The sequence below is a fragment of the Taudactylus pleione genome, unplaced genomic scaffold, assembly GCF_031769625.1.
Source record: "Taudactylus pleione unplaced genomic scaffold, aTauple2 ptg000381l, whole genome shotgun sequence".
Classification (NCBI taxonomy): domain Eukaryota; kingdom Metazoa; phylum Chordata; class Amphibia; order Anura; family Myobatrachidae; genus Taudactylus; species Taudactylus pleione.
Genome location: NW_028284782.1, coordinates 4358055 through 4377102, shown reverse-complemented (window position 1 = coordinate 4377102; position 19048 = coordinate 4358055). Strand labels below are relative to the sequence as shown.

The 19048-nt window shown below is 47.5% G+C and overlaps 2 protein-coding genes across 3 annotated transcripts in view; one reads left to right on the top strand and one right to left on the bottom strand.

The window, feature by feature from the left end:
- MAGT1 (magnesium transporter 1) overlaps nt 1–2004 on the bottom strand; it is a 46491-nt gene extending 44487 nt beyond the window's left edge. The window contains exon 1 of the mRNA XM_088445555.1: nt 1785–2004. Coding sequence (XP_088301681.1) covers nt 1785–1868 — 84 coding nt within the window. The 5' untranslated portion in view covers nt 1869–2004. The remainder of the gene's footprint in view (nt 1–1784) is intronic.
- Nucleotides 2005–2098: 94 nt separating this feature from the next.
- LOC148507840 (protein kinase C delta type-like) overlaps nt 2099–19048 on the top strand; it is a 140135-nt gene continuing 123185 nt past the window's right edge. For both annotated transcript variants that reach the window (XM_088445500.1, XM_088445499.1), the window contains exon 1: nt 2099–2339. The gene's annotated coding sequence lies outside the window, so the exon portion shown is untranslated. The remainder of the gene's footprint in view (nt 2340–19048) is intronic.

Below are 19048 nucleotides of genomic sequence, written 5' to 3'. Positions count from 1 at the left end.
CCATAGGGATGGTACTCCCTCCATTACACAACAAGAACCGAGGTGCCAGCAGTGAAATTCAACAATACACATCCATTGGCAGCGGCACTCATCGGATTTCCAAATAGAAATAGAGACACACACAGTGTAATTCTACGTTTCGGGTATATTCCAACCTTTCGTCAAGAGCGAAGGTTCCTGACGAAGGGTTGGAATAAACCAGAAACGTAGAATTACACTGCGTGTGTGTCTATTTCTATTTGGAAATCCGATGAGTGCCGCTGCCAATGGGTATGGGAGATAGATAGATATTATATATATATATATATAGATAGATAGATAGATAGATAGATCTCTCTCTCTATCTCCCCATGTATGTAAAAATGTGGTAGGGAGTATAGATTGTAAATTCAGCTGGAGCAGGATGTTAAAGAGCTCTATTGAACGGCTTATTGGAGCCCCCTGCGTTTACAGATTTGCTGTTGCTATTTGCTGAGAGACGGCAGTGATACGTCCATGCCATAGCTTCAGTGAGAACTGCACTAAGAACCACGCTCAGCTTTTTCTTGTTTTGGACCCTGCCAGACTGCTCTGGGACAGAACCTCACACATACCGCCAAATCAGCCCTCCACAGTGGGTGAGTGATATCATTCTGACACACTTACGGCCTTATTCAGAGCCGCTCGCAAAAAGCGAGCGCTCGCTCTGAATCAGGGCGGCCACTTTGTTTTAAAAAAAACAGCCTCCTGGCCGCTCGCTAAGCTGTGGGTGACCACCCACAGCTTTTGCGAGCGGCCAGATGATGGTCGCGACGAGACACTTGCGGTAGGGTCTAGTTCCCGCAAGCCCCAGTTAGCTTCCTGCTCCAATAGTGCAGGAAGCTCAACTACTGACATCACTGGTGATGTCAGTAGGGCCGCCCTCAAACGGCAGGTGTTCCTTCGGGAACGCCTCCGTTTGGCCAGCCACCCCCCTCCCTCCCTGCCTACAAAACAGGGCGAGTTGTCGATCAACATCAACAGCCACCCTGTTTTGTTGCGAGCCCTGAAGCGAGTGATTTCTCGCTCGCTCCGGGGCTGGCGCGTGCGCACTCCCTGGCCATCGACCAGCTTGCGAGCGGGTCTGAATCAGGCCCTTAGTGTGGCTATGACTATCATTGTGCTGACTTTTATTTAACTACCTGCAGCCCCATTATGCATTTGCAGTGGTGTGTGCTGACTTCATAGAGATTACCATTAATTTGCTTCAGTTCTATGCTGGGAATTCACCTGGAGGCATTAACAATAGGGACCTATCTCAGAGCATGGCGGAATGTGCTCCATTATGACTGTGATTAACCCTTATTATATTGCTGAAGTTTAATTTACATGATTTTTAGATATGTTATATGTTTGATATTTGTTGCCTATTATATAGTAAAAAAATATTTTTAAAGGAGAAGCTTGTTATTTTGTTGCAAAGTGTTGATTTATTTTTGTGGACACAATTTATTACACCAGTTGTGCACTACTGGGAACCTTTTTCTCTTTACACTTGCAAGTGTGCACAGTCTCAGCACCCGCACACACTTGCAAGCAAGCTCACAGAGGCAAGCAAGCCAACAGCACCCTGACAGTGTGTAACCCTGCAAACAAGCCACCCGGTCCCAATAGTGAGAATACTGGAAAGAAGTAAGCAGTGCTCAGATTGTGTACAGCCGCATTTATGTGACTTTGTGCTACTCCTACAGTGAGGCCATCACTGCCCCTATGATGGCTGGCAGCAGGGACAATACAAACCGCATCACTAACCCAACCAGACCCACCTCCTTTTTCTTCTGTCCGTCAGAGAGACCACCGCACAGAGCGAGCAGGATGCCCCCGGCAAGCAGCACTTTCATTGACGACATGTTATTATAATCTCCCCGGCTAAACTTTCCGAATCCTCAGTCAGGGAAGGGAAGCGGCAGCAGTTAGCGTCATCATGTCATTACGTCGGGCTGGAAGGACGTCTCATGCGCAGGTCTCTGATTGGAGGACGCGCTATGAGCAGCAAATCAGCGGCCGTCTAGCTGTTACTGTCCCATTTGTCAGCGGCATAGTAGGAGGGGCCGGAATGGTGGCAATGGTCACACACACACACAGACACACATAGCTACTCCGGCGTCACGTGTACTAGTCCCTGCCTCCTGGCTCCTGCTACTGGCTGCCCACATGTAGGGAAACCTCTGTGTGACTGGGAATAACATTACCGCTATCATAGTTGCCAAGTCCGCTTATAACAAGCGGAACTGGGCTTGTTTTCCCCCCCAGTTGCTTGTTTTTTTGGATGGTTGCTTGTTGCTTGTTTTTGGGCTTGATAGCCAGGTCCCACTACTAAGGTAAGCAAATGTTATATAGCTCCTTCACCAATCCATTTATGTTTAGCTGTCTGTCTGTATGTATATCTCTCTGTATATGTAGTTATATAGATTTGGTTAACTAGAATGACTCGTTTAAACTAGGGATGTGCAGGCTCGGATAGGTTCGAGTTTGCACGTGGAGTTCGGATTTTTCCCTCCAAAAAAACGGAACTCAGAACGAGGCAAAACGTCATCTTACATGGACGAACATCATCATTCCTGGTCTTTTGTCCAGGAATGATGATGTTCGTCCATGTAAGATGACGTTTTGCCTCGTTCTGAGTTCCGTTTTTTTGGAGGGAAAAATCCGAACTCCACGTGCAAACTCGAACCTATCCGAGCCTGCACATCCCTAGTTTAAACGATCAATAGAAGTTACATTTTCCCATATGTCAGTTATTTTGCTTTGACGTGTTTGTTTAAATTACTCTTTTGTCCTGTACTTTACCACGCACAGAGGGCCTGATTCACGAGTGCACACTAGTTGCTTGGGAATCTGCGCAGGACCCTTTCTGCGCATGTACAGAACGGGTCCTGCTATATCGCACAGGCACCTGTATGCATTTGCCTGATTGACAGGCAGAGGAGTTTGTGGGGCAGAGACAGCCTGCGTTCCTGGAAACGGGGGCATGTTGCCTCTGTTTTCTGCATTCCCGGAAACTTGGGCATGTAGCCAGGGCCGCCATCAGGGGGGGACTGCTGGGAATCCAATCCCGGGCCCGGAAAGAGATGGGGCCCGGGTAGCAGCGGTGCGCAATACACTGGGTGGCTGACAGGCACAGGAGACAGAGCATAGGCTGCGCTTTAATTAAATATTGAGCCGTCCGTGAGCCAATCACAGCTCGCAGAACAGCAGCCAATCAGGAGCTCCTGATTGGCTGCCGTTCCGCGAGCTGTGCTGTGATTGGCTCGCGGCTGGCTCCATATTCCAAATGCTGTGGCGCCAATGCTCTGACTCTGCCTGCTGCCCGTTTTTTTCTGCACCGTTGCCACTCAGGACCCCTCTCTTTCTAAACAAGGTATGCAAACCCTGCCTTTGCACCCCCACTTCAGTTCAGCCAGCCAGCTTTCCCTGCTGCTCGCCTCCCTCCCCCCAGTTCAGCCAGCCCTCTAGTCTGGCCAGCCTGCCATCCCTGCGCACCCAACACCAGTCCAGCCATCCACCCACCCTGTCTTCCCTGCTCCAGGCCAGTCAGCCTTCCCTGCTCCCCACCCCCCCCCCCCAGTCCAGCCAGCCTTCCCCGCTCCCCACCCCCAGTCCATCTAGCATTCCCTGTGCCCCCCAAGTCCAGCCAGCATTCTAGTATAGCCAGCCTGCCTTCCCTGTGCCTCCCAGTCCAGTCAGCCAGCCTTCCCTGTTCTGCCCCAGTCCAGCCTGCCTTCCCTGTGCTCCCCCACAGTCCATACAGCGTTCCCTGCGCCCCTTAGTCCAACCAGTGAGCCTGCCCGCCGCCCCAGTACAGCCAGCCTTCCTAGTATAGCCAGCCTGCCTTCCCTATACCCTCCCCCAGTCTGGCCAGCCAGCCTGCCCCAGTCCAGGCAGCCTTCCCTGCACCCCACCCCCCCAGTTATAATAACAACTGCCCCCACAGCCCAAATGTTAATACCCCTTAAAAGTAGCTCCACCCACATTATCCACAGCTCCGCCAACCTCTGTCCCATACCCTGGGGTGGGGCCTTGCCTATGTTTTTGTCAGTACCGGGCCCCATATTTTCTGATGGCAGCCCTGCATGTAACACCCGTTTTTCCGGGAGTGGCAAGGCTAGGATCTGCATCCATGGACGCAGACTTCCTGGCCTTGCAGGATGACCGAACACGGCCAGCTTCAGTTACCGCAGCCTGACCAAAGGTGCAACCATCGCGATCAATGGTTGCAATGGTGATCCCAGACTGCAACCTTGGTCGCAGCCTGGGGTCGCAGATGCAGCAAGGAGATTTCAGACACCTGCTGCATTTGCATTTTAGGAAGGGCAGAATTACAAAGCTGCTTGTGTGCGGCTTTGCAATTCCATCCAATCCGAATCAGGCCCCAAGTGCCCTGCGCTTTACTTCACACAGTGGAGTATTCGTAGAGCAGGGAAAAGCCGTGTTTTGCAAATATTTATATTTATTTTAATAAAATGAACAATAAACAATAACGTTTGTGGTTTTCATTAAATTATCCCCACCCCCCGTACCACCATATTACGTTGGGCTATGTTTTGGGCTTTATCGGATTGTGTTGGGCTTGTTTTTCACTCAAGAGTTGCTTGTGTCTCATTTCAGAGTTGGCAACAGTGACCGCTTTATATACAGTGTATATATATATATATATATACACACACTGTAGAGTCACTGCACCCGCATCACCTACATCTCCCCCCTTGTTCTTGAGCCTGATAGACCACACATGTGTCCGTTATACTTTGTACATCCCGTTATGCACACTCATTAGCCTCTATAGTCTATACCGCCCCTGTCATTGTGTAGGGCAGTGGTTCTCAAACTCGTTCCTCAGGGCCTCACACAGGTCACATTATCCAGGTCACTCAGTAGGTGCACAGGTGTATTCATTACTCACTGACACATTTTGAAAGATCCACAGGTGGAGCTAATTATTTCACTTGTGATTCTGTGAGGAGACCTGGAAAACATGCACTGTTTGGGGTCCTGAGGACCGAGTTTGAGAACCTGTGGTGTGTAGGGTATTTATGCTCTGATACCCTGTTACTATGTATATGCTCTGTACATTGTGTTGCAGCATACATTGTGGCGCCTTAAGAACATTTAACAAGCTATAACACTGCTCGGGGAGGATAAATCATACCTTGGACAGAGGACAAGTGGAGAAGTTGCCAATAACAACTAGCTTCTAACTCTCATTTTATAGAATGTATGAACTACATAAATGATAGCCAGAATCTGATCGGTTGCTAGGGGCAACACCTCCGCTTGTCCTCTTAAGAAGGATTGTCACTGCTCAGTGGAGGGTGGCAGCAGCATCAATGGCCAATTCCATCTATTTATACTACTCACACCAGCATTAGTACCATCTGGTCTATTCACTTGGCCTTGGAGAGAAAGTGTATGGAGATTAAGTACCAACCAATCAGCTCCTAACTGTCATGTTGCTGGCTGTTTGAAAAATGTCAGGAGCTAATTGGTTGGATTCTCCACTCAGGGGTGTATCTCTACCACTTGGCCAGGATGGTAATCGCCAGGGGCGCTGGCCGGGGGAGAATAACTGTGACTGCACCCCTGGGGAGAAGTTCCTCCTATTGCTGCACAGTTCCTGGCCCCGGGATGGATGTTAGTGCCGCCACACAGTTCACGCTTCCCCTGTCACACGGCGCTCACCTCTCCGGCACCAGTAACAGCCATGGAAAGGGCGCAGTCCTCAAATCTAACTGACAGACGCATCAACCAATCGCCTCAGTCGTGCGTGGACACCCCAGGAAAAGAGAATCCGCTGAGCCTGTCAGAGGCGGGGTTATGCAATTAAGCAAGGACAGCTGTTGCTGCTTGATTCAGCCAACCCCCTTCCAAAAAGCAAACATCCCTCTGTCATTCTGCCAGTGTACTCCTGCCCCCCTCCTCCCTAATAGCCTCTCTCACCCCCTTCCTCTAATACTGTACGATGTGCCTCAGAATAATAACCACAAGCAATATCTGCTCATTTTACAGTATTTATCTTTACTGGTGACAAGTTATTCTCCTGTTCTGTATATGAGGAAAAAAACGTGTTTCTTTATTGTGCAGCACTGAGTACCCAATGAAGGATTTCTCTTTACATATAGAGGTTATTATTGTATTATTACATTTACAGTAACTAGTTACCCGCACACAGTGGCAGCCACCATTAATATTCAACAAACCAATTCCCTAACAACATTAGTGAGGCGTGAGGCGCTTTCTTTGGAATCGACAGCCTGCATTCACATCCTCAATGTGGGTTAGTACTTGCTAAAAGTTGAACATAATACAGTGAGTCACGTGTATGGAACTACAACGTATACAATGCTGACTGTGGGATAGAAGAGGACTGACAGGTGTATGTCATCACAACACTTAAGCCGGGTACACATTATGTAGGGATGGCCATTGACCATCAATTATTCAAAATCATCGATGGTTTATGGCCGATGCATATTTAACATCGATGACAGAGAGCCAATGGTTATTTGCTATCGATGTACGAGCAACAATCGATACTTTTTTCTGGATGGGACGGAGCTTAGCCCCGCCCCCGACGACCGCTTAGTCTTGTCCCTTTTCTGATTGGCCTGCAGGCCCCGTTCCCAACAGCAGCGGTGGCCATCGAGGGGTGCAAACCATCAATGGTTCACAATAGATGGTTTGTGTACCTTCGATGATAACCACTGATGGACCCATCGATGGCAATCATCGATTGACACCCCTCCGATGGCCATCCCTAACACTATGCGATCCATTGAACGATCTATTGTTCCAACGTAGATCTGAACGATAGATGGAGTGGATCGCATAGTGTGTATGGACTATCTGCGCGCTCCTGCGGTCGCATGCGATATCGTCTGGTCAGCCATGCTGCACGGCCTGCCGGGCGATATCGCATGCAGCGCCGTTGTAGGTAATGAAGGACGGAACAAGGGATCATTCTGTCCTTCATTACATCGCTCAATGTATACCCATGGTACTATATGTTGGTCCATCCGGGTACATATCGGCAAGTGTGTACCAAGCATAACTGTGGGATAGCCGAGTGGGTATGGCAATACAATACTGACGGTGAAATATCACAGAATTGCAGAAACATGTTAGTGACCATTCAGCAAATTATAAATGTGTTACTGAGCTTACTGTTCCATTTCTCTATTTAAAATGATTGGGGGGGCGCCAGTCCCTTACTTTGCCAGGGACGCTCAGATGCCTAGATACACCCCTATCCAGCACAGATGGGAGTCTATTCACTATTAAACCTTGGGGGCCCATTTGTCATTGAATATTTTAGGTAAAATCCCCGAAAGCACCAGTTTTCGGGGGTTTACCTCAAATATTAAGTTTCCCCCGGATGTATCAAGGAAGGACCGCAGCAGGTATATCCGATACCTGCTGTGATCACTCCATTTCCGCAGGCAGCAACACCCCCCATAGGTTTCTATGGGGGATGAGATGCTGCCAGATTTACCAATATATACGTAATGCAATGCATTCCCGATATTGGCCCCATCAGCTGACGCTATCTGAAGATGACGTTAGCCGCTGTAGCCAATGGCCTACCACCGCATAATTAGCCGGCGGAGGGTTCCCCCGAAACCCTCCCACGGCAATGTCAACGGGACTGCGTATGCGCAGCAGCCCCGGAAATGGTCGCCAGTCACCGGGACTGCGCATGTGCAGCAGCCCCAGCACTGGCCGGCAGCTCTCCGGAGACACCACAGGGACGGAGACATCGCAGTGTCCCTGCATATCCTGGCTGATACATCCATACCAAATTATTGCATATTGCAATGGATATTGCAATGCGATCATGGGCAGTACTGACATGCCCTGATCGCATTGCAATAGCGATCATTAATAAATGGGGGCCTTGGAGAGAGAAAAAGTGAAGACTCCATGAATGGCACGTTATACGTTAGTACCGATGCTGCTTCTAGATGGTTCTTCTCAGTCCAAACATAAGACCGCCAGCTTCTTATTCACTTCTTATTCGTGCTCCAGCTTCTTATTCACTTCTTATTCCTGCTCCAGCTTCTTATTCACTTCTTATTCCTGCTCCAGCTTCTTATTCACTTCTTATTCCTGCTCCAGCTTCTTATTCACTTCTTATTCCTGCTCCAGCTTCTTATTCACTTCTTATTCCTGCTCCTGCTTCTTATTCACTTCTTATTCCTGCTCCAGCTTCTTATTCACTTCTTATTCCTGCTCCAGCTTCTTATTCACTTCTTATTCCTGCTCCAGCTTCTTATTCACTTCTTATTCCTGCTCCAGCTTCTTATTCACTTCTTGTTCCTGCTCCAGCTTCTTATTCACTTCTTGTTCCTGCTCCAGCTTCTTATTCACTTATTCATTTTTCAGCTTCTTATTTAGAACATGTTATATTAAAACATTTAAATAAAGTTAGATCACTAAGTTAGCACTATGTAAACAAAACATTGTGTACCTTACACAAATTTCAATTGCATTTTACCTGGCACAAAAAGGTTTTGGGCATAAAAATGGCAGTAAAGTGGGCACAGGCACCAGATTTTGTCATTTGAATAAGAAACTGTAGTTGTGCAAGGGTTAACTAGCCTTGGTCATCAAATTTTACACTTGGAACCCACAGGGGGTGGTCAGGTACATATGACCCACTTGCCATTTGCCTAGACCAACAAAGATTTGGGGATAAATTGGGCAGTAAAGCAGGCACAGGCAGCAGAATTTGTCATTTTGAAAGAGAAGCTGTAGTTCTGCAGGGGTTAACTAGCCTCTGTCAACAAATTTTACACTTGGAACCCACAGAGGGTGGTCACATACATATGGCCCACTTGTCATTTGTCTTAACCAGCAAGGATTTGGGCATGAAATAGGGTGAAATAGCGCACACAGGCAGCAGATATTGTAATTTTGAATAAGAAGCTGTAGTTTTGCAAGGGTTTAACCACATTCATCTATGCTTGGGTATGGGATCCCGGTGGACGGGATTCTGCTGCTCAGCGTACCAACAGCGGCATCCCAACAGTGAGAATCGCGACAGGATAATGTAAGTTCCCTAAGACTAACCCTTACCCCTAACCCTCCTCCCTTAGTGCCTAACCCTAACTGTCGGAGTAGGTGCCTGACCCTATCCATCCCTTCTAGTGTCTAACCTTAACCCTCCGGTAAGTGCAGTGCTTAACGTGGTCCTAGAGAAGTGGTGAAACTCCCCACACCCGTCGGTTTTTCCATAAAGGGGCATGGTCTCAAAAGAAAGGGGCGTGGTCACACAATAGTATTTCCAATTCAAATTACGCCACACAGTAGCACAATCTTGATTCACATTACACCACATAGTAGTGTCCCTTTTTCATGTATGACACACAGCAGTGCCCCTTTTACACAATGCCCACATTTGTGCCCCTTATACACAATGCCCACAATAGAAGTGCCCCTTATACAATGCCCATAGCATTAGTGCCCCTTACACATAATGCCCACTGTAGTAGTGCCCCATAGTCAGAGCCCCCAGTAGTGGTAGTGCCCCTTATGCAGTGCCCCCAGTAGTGGTAGTGCCCCTTTTGCAGTGCCCACAGTGGTAGTGCCCCTTATGCAGTGCCCACAGTGGTAGTACCCATTATGCAGAGCCTACAGTAGTGGTGCAGCTTATGCAGTGCCCCCTATGCAATGCCCCATTAGTAATCCTGTAATAGTGCCCCCTGTAGTAGTACCCTAGTAGTAATGTCCCCTGTAGTAGTGCCCCCAATAGTAGTGCCACCTGAGTAATGCCCCCAATAGTAACAATAGTAATGCCCCCCGAGTAATGCCCCAGTAGTAGTGCCAAAGAGTAATACCCCCTGAGTAATGCCCCCATGTATCCTGCTCCCAGCTCTCCTCCTCCTCCATGCATGCATGGTCCAGGCAGATTGCATTGCTGTATGCACCGCACAGGTAAGGTGAAGTGAGTAGCTGCATTGCACAGACAGGTGATCTCAGAAGTTACCCGACGTGTGCCTTTGAACATTCTGCCTCATTCCCATAACACTCTATGCCACCACCCTCTTTGCAGTTTGCACCACTGCCATTTTTAATACATGTGCATTTAACCAGCTGTGCCATTGCGTCCTCACCAACTGTGCCTCTGCACACTCACCACCTATGCCACTCCTTCCCTGAACACCTGTGCATCTAGCCCCACCCCATCCATGTCTCTACCCCTCACCACGTATGCCATTGCCTCCCTCATGAACTGAGCCTCTAGCCCCACCCCACCCATTCTGCTACTTTCACTCCACCTAATACACCTCTTCCCTACTCTCCTGTGCTTCTACCCCCACCCCACCCATACCCAGTGGCGGGCTGGGCTGGGGGGCAGGGTGCCATGTGCCCCCTGGGGCGCAGCGCCATGCGGGCCGCTGGCAGTCTGTGTCTCTGTCACACAGGCTGCACCGCATGTGTAGCGATGACCGGACGGAGTTCGGTCAGCGCTACACTGACTAACACACAGCCGCCGGCTTCGGCAGCTGTGTTTGTTTTGATCAGCAGCCAATGAGAGTCTGACAGACTCTCATAAGCTGCTGCTGCTGCGCCCACTGCAGGAGCCGCTCCATCTTCCGGCTCCCGCAGTTGGTAATGGGAGAGGCGTCATGACGTCTCTCCCATAATGCAGAGCGGCCCGGCCTGGGAGAGGAGTGCATGGCGGCGGCAGGAGCACGGATTCAGGTAAGTGGGGTATTATTTTATTTTTTTTTATTACGTGTGTCTACTGCAGGGGAGCTGGCCCTACAAAGGGGAGACCACTACTGGGGGCACTACAAGGGGGGGGGACTACTACTACTGGGGGCACTACAAGGGGGGAGACTACTACTGGGGACTACTACTACTGGGGACACTACAAATGGGGAGGACTACTACGACTGGGGGCACTACAAGGTGGGGACTACTACTGGGGGCACTACAAGGGGGGACTACTACTACTGGGGGCACTACAAGGGGGGACTACTACTACTGGGGACTACTACTGGGGGCACTACAAGGGGGGACTACTACTACTGGGGGCACTGCAAGGGGGGGACTACTACTACTAGGGGCACTACATAGGGGGGGAGGGGACTACCACTGGGGGCACTGCAACGAGGAACCACTGCTGGGGCCTCTATATAAAGGGCAATACTGAGGGTACTGCGTAGGGGGGAGACTACAACTGGGGCCACTATTTAAGTGGCACTGCATAAGGGTTACCACTATTGGGGGCACGGCATGGGGGGTGGGCTGCTACTGAGGGCACTATATAAGGGGCACTGCATAGGGGGTACCACTATTGGGGGCACTATATAAGGGGCTTACTACTGGGGGCACAAGGGGCACTGCACAGGGGGGGCACTGTATAAGGGGCACTGCATAGGGGGGATCACTACTGGAGGCCTGCATAAGGGGGTTCTCTTCTGGGGCACGGGAGCACTGCATATGGGCACTATGACAGGGGGCTGCACCTAATCTTTATTTTTACTTTACATTAATCCCATATGGAACCGCCTACTCCCTGGAACACTTGAGGGGGGGCACCATAGCACGCACTTTCTTCGGGCACCCTGGCTACACGCTATTCCTCTGCCAGGGCCGCCTGCATGCATTTGCCCCCCAGGCTAAAAGTTGCCAGCCAGCCCCTGCCCATACCTCTACCCTTTCACCACCTATGCCACTATCTCCCTTACCATCTGTGCCTCTGCCAACTGTGCCACTGCCAGCCTCCCTACCTGTGCCTTTGAAGGGAGAAGTCTACTTGTCAAGTCCATTTATTTTAATTCTAGTACCACTATATTACCTTTAAAATTATTATTTTTTTAACCTACAAAGTTTTATATTACTTAACTAATTTTTTATGTTTTGTTTTCTACCTATTTTATGTGTGTATGTCCATGGGGGGAAGGGGGGCAGCTTTTTAAATTTACACTGGGCCTCACAATTTCTGTTGGCAGCCTCAGAACTAATAAACAATATTGCCCCAATAAAGTTGTAAATTAGTATAATAAGCATAGTACTGGCTGTAAAAAAAACTTTAGATTTAATATTGAATGTATATTAAGGAAGAAGGTGAAAGCACTTTTCTGTGTAGCAAAACAACATGTTTATTATTAGTAAACTTTTTTTAAACAGCGCCACAAGTGGTCCGCAGCGCCGTAGAGAGGGCAAAACAATAAAACAGTTCAGTACAATACTGTAGACAAGTAAAAAATCTCAACACAGCCACTTATACAAGGGGTGCAATGGAAATATTAAGTATAAGCTGAAACCAATAGCTATTAGCATGGGCGCAGATAATAGGCCTAGGTCTTCTAAAGTAAAAACAACTAAGGAGTGGAGTCTAGGAGCAGGAAGCCCAAGGAGGAGGGGTAGGGTAGCCAGGGCCAGTGCAAGTTGTCTGGGCACCCTAGGCAACATTTCACCCACTGCCCTTGCTCCCTCCAATTCATACTATGCCGCATATTAGTGATGCTAATTTATAATATGCCACACAGCCGAGCCCCATAATAATACTGTGCCTCATAACCATGTCCCCAAATCATAATATGTTATGTTCCACAATTCATTATATGCCACACAGCTGTATTCCCAATTCATAATTATGCTACACATCAATGCCTCCAGTACATAATATGTCAAACGTTTACGCCCCAATACATAATATGCCACACAGTTGTGCCCCAATACATATGCCACACAGCTGTGCAAAAAAGTGATTGTATGCCACATGCCATGAATTATGCCAAACGATGCCCCAAGCATATGGCACACATGTGCCCCAAATTCTTTGCCATATAGTTGTGCCCCAATACAGTATGCCAACCATCCATGCCCCAATATATTTATGGCACACATCTGTGCTCCAATATATGTCAGTACCCATTACCCCCCCCCACATACACACTCACCCTGCCAACACTCAGTATACCCATACACACATACACTAACCCTGTCAGCACTCAATACCATACACACTAAACCAGTGATCTCCAACCTGTAGCTCGTGAGCTACCGGTAGCTCATCTAGCTCCAGTACTGCTGAGTCAACTAGGAGGAAGTGACCTATGACGTGTGCTTCCCCGTGGCATCGATGCCATGGATGGAGACACAGGGAAGCACATTAGGAGATTGCCGACACCTCTACAACAATCACCTGACGTGCTTTCCCATGGTTCCACCCACGGTGCCTATGTTACGGTGGAGCGAGTGAATCCCGCCCAGCCCTGCTGGAAAATCACACAGCAGCCCTGCCTATGTTTTGCTCCTCTACTGCATGTACCTCCTTGGAGCCGGTAATTAACAGTGTAAATAAAATGTAAGCACCGGCACATTTCAAACTACAACAATATCACTGTAATAATTAAATGCATTTTTATTTTCTATGAAACATTTTTTTTTTATATCATTTTCATTAAATTACCTAATTGTTTGCTTATTAGCCAGATTTTTTTTTCTACAATTTTAGTAGCTCTACGGAAGGTTTAATTTTTCTAAAGTAGCTCACACCTCAATTAATGTTGGAGACCACTGCACTAAACCAATCTGTCTGGGACTGAAAGAGACATGTTTTTTTTTTTGTAGACTCAGCAGCGACCTCCAGTGGCCAGCGCCCCTAGGCAGCCAACTAAGTCCCATTTTCAATTTGAGGCGATAAGTCCAGACTTTTCGCCTGCTGGACTTTTCGCCTCCTTCACCTGTTTTCCAGGTGGAAAAGTATTGCGCGCATGCCCGCTATTCCCCGTATTCAATTTCAAAGTAGGCGAAATCGGGAACCGGCGAAACTTGGATCCGCGAAAAAAAACTGGAATTTTCGAGAAATAATTCTAGAACCCCCCTAAAGATGTCCAGACATGGGGGATCACTATGGGTATCCCCGTTTTTGCCTGCAGAAGAAAGTCAGGTTTTTAAATAGCCGCAGCAGGTGCATAAATGCAGCTTGGAAGAAGGTGATGCAGAAGAGCATTTAGAATAATTTTTTGGGAAAAATAACTATGCCCATCAAATTTGGGGTACATGAAAATGGGTGCAAGCATATTCTTAAGTCCCTTAAATGATTTTTAAAAATTCTGCAAAAATGCACCTGCCGCTACTCTTGCAATGAAGAAAACACCTGCCGCATATAAGGGAACCCCTCTGGACTCCATTACGCTAATTTAGAAGTGCGATCCCTATATTTATTTTTTTTTAAACCCCAAAATTTAAATTCATTTTTTGGGGTGTCCCTATATATTTTTTTTTTTACTTTTTTTAACACAGATTATTTTAGGAACCATTCCCAGGGGTGCAGGCTATTTTTTTTTAAACCTGCACTCCTAAACCTCAATTCTGCACTTTTTTCGCCTGCTAAAGGCAAGCGAAAAATTATCCCTATTTTTTTACATTGACTTTTCGCATCGGCAAAAAGTCAATGAAATTGAATACGGGGATATTGGAAATAGGCAAAAATGACATCATCGGCGATAACTTTTCGCCGATAACGGACTTTTTCGTCCCATATTGAATATGGCCCTAAATCTGTATAATGGTAGCACCGACCCTGAGTGTAGCTGGGTCTTGCTCATGGAGTTTACAGTCTAAAGCTGGGGTTCCCAACCGCAGTCCTCAAGGCGCACACACAGTCCAAGTTTTAAGGATAGCCATACTTGAGCACGTGTCCTAATTAGTACCTCAGTTATTTTGATTTAAGATCTGTGCTCAAGCATGGATATCATTAAAACCTGGACTGTTAAGCTGCATACACACGTAAAGATTTTCTGTCCAACCATCCAACTAGTTGATTGGTTGGAATGAAAATCTGGTAACGTATGGGAGTAACTGATGATCAGCAATTTGCTCCTAAATGCCAGAAAACAGATGAAAATGGTCGTCAGACAAGTTTGTTGAATGTTTGATCTAAACAATTTGTTCAAACAACAGTTTTTGTCCATTTTCCATCATTTGGGAGCAAATTGTTGATTGTCATTTGCTTTCATACCTTACCAGATTTTCATTCCAATCAATTAACTAGTTGGAAGGTTGGACAGAAAATCTTTACGTGTGTATGCAGCTTTAGTGTGCCTTGAGGACCAAGGTTGGGAAACACTGGTCTAAAGGGTGGTTAATTAATTTATTGTTTATTAAATAATGATATATCATTATCAAAAAAGTGAAAGACTAGTCAAATGGCAAGTGGTTCATATGTACCTGACGACCCTCTGTGGGTTCCAAGTGTAAAATTTGTTGACCGTGGCTAGTTAACCCTTGCAAAACTACAGCTTCTTATTCAAAACTACAACATCTGGTGCCTTTCACTCTATTTCATGCCCAAATATTTGTTAGTCAAGGCAAATGGCAAGTGGGTCATATGTTTCTGACCATCCTCTGTGGGTTCCAAGTTTAAAATTTGTTGACCGAAGCTAGTTAACCCTTGCACAACTACTGCTTTTTATTCAAAATGACAAATTCTGGTGCCTGTGCCCACTTTACTGCCCTATTTATTCTCAAAACCTTGTTGGTCAAGACAAATGGCAAGTGAGTCATATGTACCTGACCATCCTGTGTGGGTTCCAAGTTTGAAATTTGTTGACCAAGTCTGTTAAACCCTTGCACAACTAAAGCTTCTTATTCAAAATGACAAAATCTGGTGCCTGTGCCCGCTTTTTCACCCTATTACATGTCCAAATCCTTGTTGGTCAAGGCAAATGGCAAGTGGGTTATATGTATTTGACCACCTTCTGTGGTTCCAAGTGTAAAATTTGTTAACCGAGGCTAGATAACCATTGCACATCTACAGTTTCTTATTCAAAATGACAAAATCTGGTGTCTGTGCACGGTTTACTGCCCTATTTCATGCCTAAATCCTTGTTGGTCAAGGCAAATGGGTCATATGTACCTGACCACCCTCTGTGGGTTCCAAATGTAAAATTTGTTCACCGAGGCTAGTTAACCTTTGCACAACTACAGCTTCTTATTCAAAATGACAAGTTCTGGTGCCTGTGCCCACTTTACTGCCCTATTTATGCCTAAATCCTTGTTGGTCAAGGCAAATGGCAAGTGGGTCATATGTACTTGACCACCCTGTGTGGGTTCCAAGTTTTAAATTTGATGACCAAGTCAATTCAACCCTTGCCCAACTACAGCTTCTTATTCAAAATTATATTTGGTGCCTATGCCCACTTTACTGCCCTATTTATTCTCAAAACCTTGTTAGTCAAAGAAAATGGCAAGTGGGACATATGTAAGTGACCACTCTCTGTGGGTTCCAAGTGTAAAATTTGTTGACCGAGGCTAGTTATCCCTTGCACAACTACAGCTTCTTATTCAAAATGACAAAATCTGGTGCCTGTGCCCGCTTTACTGCCTTATTCATGCCAAAACCTTTTTGTGCCAGGTAATATACAATTGAAATTTGTGTAAGGGAAACAATCCGGCTCGGACTGGGCCACCGGGGATTCGGGTAATTCCCCGGTGGGCCCCACTGATGGTAGGCCACGCCCATTTCTAAAAGGTGGTGGGGTTTAGTGGGCGACGTTCGGGGGGGAGGCTTCCCAGCCAGGGGCAGCTGAAGGTACGGACTGACAGGGACCCCAGCTGCCATCTGTTGCTGATAAAAAAGATCCCCTGGCCTTGCCTGACTATGATGACTTGGTGGGGTGGGGCCACCAGAAGGGGCGGAGTCACAGCTCTGTGAGGGGAAGACCTGAGGAAAGCAGGTCAGTGCTAGAGGTGTCAGAGTTTCAGTTCGATCTGTGAGGGGGCTGTCATGCTGTATGAGGTGCTAGTATGATCTGTGAGGGGACTGTCACGCAGTGTGAGGGACCAGTCTGATCTGTGAGGGTGGGGGCTGATGTGTGAGCAGTCAGTATGATCTGTGAGGGGGGGCTGCTGTGTGAGGGGAAAGTGTGATATGTGAGAGGGGGCTGCTTTATGAGGCCAGTGTAATCTGTGAGGGGACTGCTTTATGAGGGGCCAGTGTGATCTGTGAGGGTGGGGGCTGATGTGTGAGTGGCCAGTGTGATCTGTGAGGGTGGGGGAGTCAGGACTGCGACTATTTCAGTATATAAAGATAGACTACTTTTGCCAAAGTTCCATTGTGGTCGTTGGAGGAGCTATCCTGTAAAGTGATCATCTGTTTCCCAGATGTTGTCAGGTTGTGGGATTCCTAGATTCAGGGCCGGATTAAGGGGAGGGCGACAGGGGCAATCGTCCCGGGGTAGCCACACAGGGTGTCCAGCGGCACCTGTTCTCGGATGGGAGCCGGGCTCAGAAGCCGCAGCTGTTCTATTACATGCAGCAGCACTGTTAGTGCTGCTGCCTGAAACACAGACTCTGAGCTGCTCCCGAGTACCCTCATCAGCTTCATGTGACACATGTCCATGACACTGAGGAGGGAACCCAGGAGCAGCTCTGGCGGGATACATCAGGTAAGAGAGGGGCTGGAGGGAGGGAGCTGGACGTAGTGCTGGAGTGTAGCCAGAAGATCGAGCAGCAAACCTGGAACTCAGGGTACCAAATATATCTGTATAGCTGCACAGTTTTCAGGTAACTGAGTACCGTATGTCACTGTGTAGCTGAGCTATAGATGAGCTGAGTCATTGATCTATCTCCAGGAATAACATATTTTATATAATAAATAATAAGCATGGCCTCCTGCTGCCATCACATAATTACATTATCCTCTCTGTTTAAGGATATGTAATTTACTATAATGACTCTGTAATTCAGGCAGTGCCCATAGAGCTCAATCCAATTAGATGTGAGTTTGGGATAGTGAGTTTGTAGGTGCTGTGGGGCGGCATTAGTAGGCACAGATGCCGTGGCTGCGGGGGATGGGGGTGGGATTAGTAGGCACAGTCGCTGTGGGGCTTTGGGGGGGGTTGGCACAGTTGCTGTGGGGCTTGGGGGTGTAGGCCTAGCATTGTGTGGCTTGGAGGGGGCTCCTTCAACTTAGTTGCCCCAGGGCCCCCACAAGCCTTAATCCGGCCCTGCCTATATTGCTCATTATTTCAAGCCTGATTCCATTTGGGTCACATGTTCTGAAACTTCCTATGGCTCACAGACCTCTAGTATAAAGCCTGTTACTGTGTCTCAGTGTCTGTGCAACGTTGCTTTCAGGTCTTACTTGGATTCCTGCCAGATCCCCACTGTGCCTGTGGATTGCTGTGGCCTTTGTTATATTCCAGATGAACTTCTGATGCCAGTTATCCGCTGCACTACAGAGCCCAGCATTCCTATCGTCTAAGTATTGCTTATTGCTCCATCTTTGTGGTTTCATCATTTTGCTGCACTATTTACTTTGCCTGTTGTCTTTCCGTTCCTGTGGATATTGAACTCACCCTTGTTACAGTTGTCAACTGCACCGTTACAGTATCATCTCTGCATCACGGGGCTCAACCCCGCTCCGAACCCTAGCCACGCTGCAGGGCTCGACCCTGTTCCGGAATCTCATCACATCACAGGGCTCAACCCTGCTACAACCTTCTCCGCATCATAGGGCTCAACCCTGCTACAATCTTCTCCGCATCACGGGGCTCAACCCCGCTCCGAACTCTAGCCACTAAGGATATTGAATTAGAACCTCTATACACTCCTGCCTATACCTTCTAATATGCTGCCTATAAATCTCTAAGGATGACGCTATTTTGCGTACGCAGTCATATAGTAAATAAAGACTCCAGACTTTGAACCTGTGGTTCCAAAGCACAAAGTGATATTTCAAGTAAAAGTACAGTCAGTTACACGCTATGATCTAAGTACAATTTACCGCAAAGAATTATACAGACCCAAGTACAGTCATACATACACAGCGCTTCTGGACCAGATGTAGGCATCAGCAAGAAACCCCTGTCTATCAGCATTCAGCAAGAAGACTCAGACTGGGGTCACAACACACATGTTTATACTCTCACAGAAACAGACAACACAATAGAGAAGTTTGTCGCTGATGCCATTGGTTCCAAAGGAGGATGCATCTGTTGCAGAACATTTAACAGGTTGATTCAAATACACACAGTCCAGCCTCTAACAACTGGTTGTCTCTGGTTTCCTG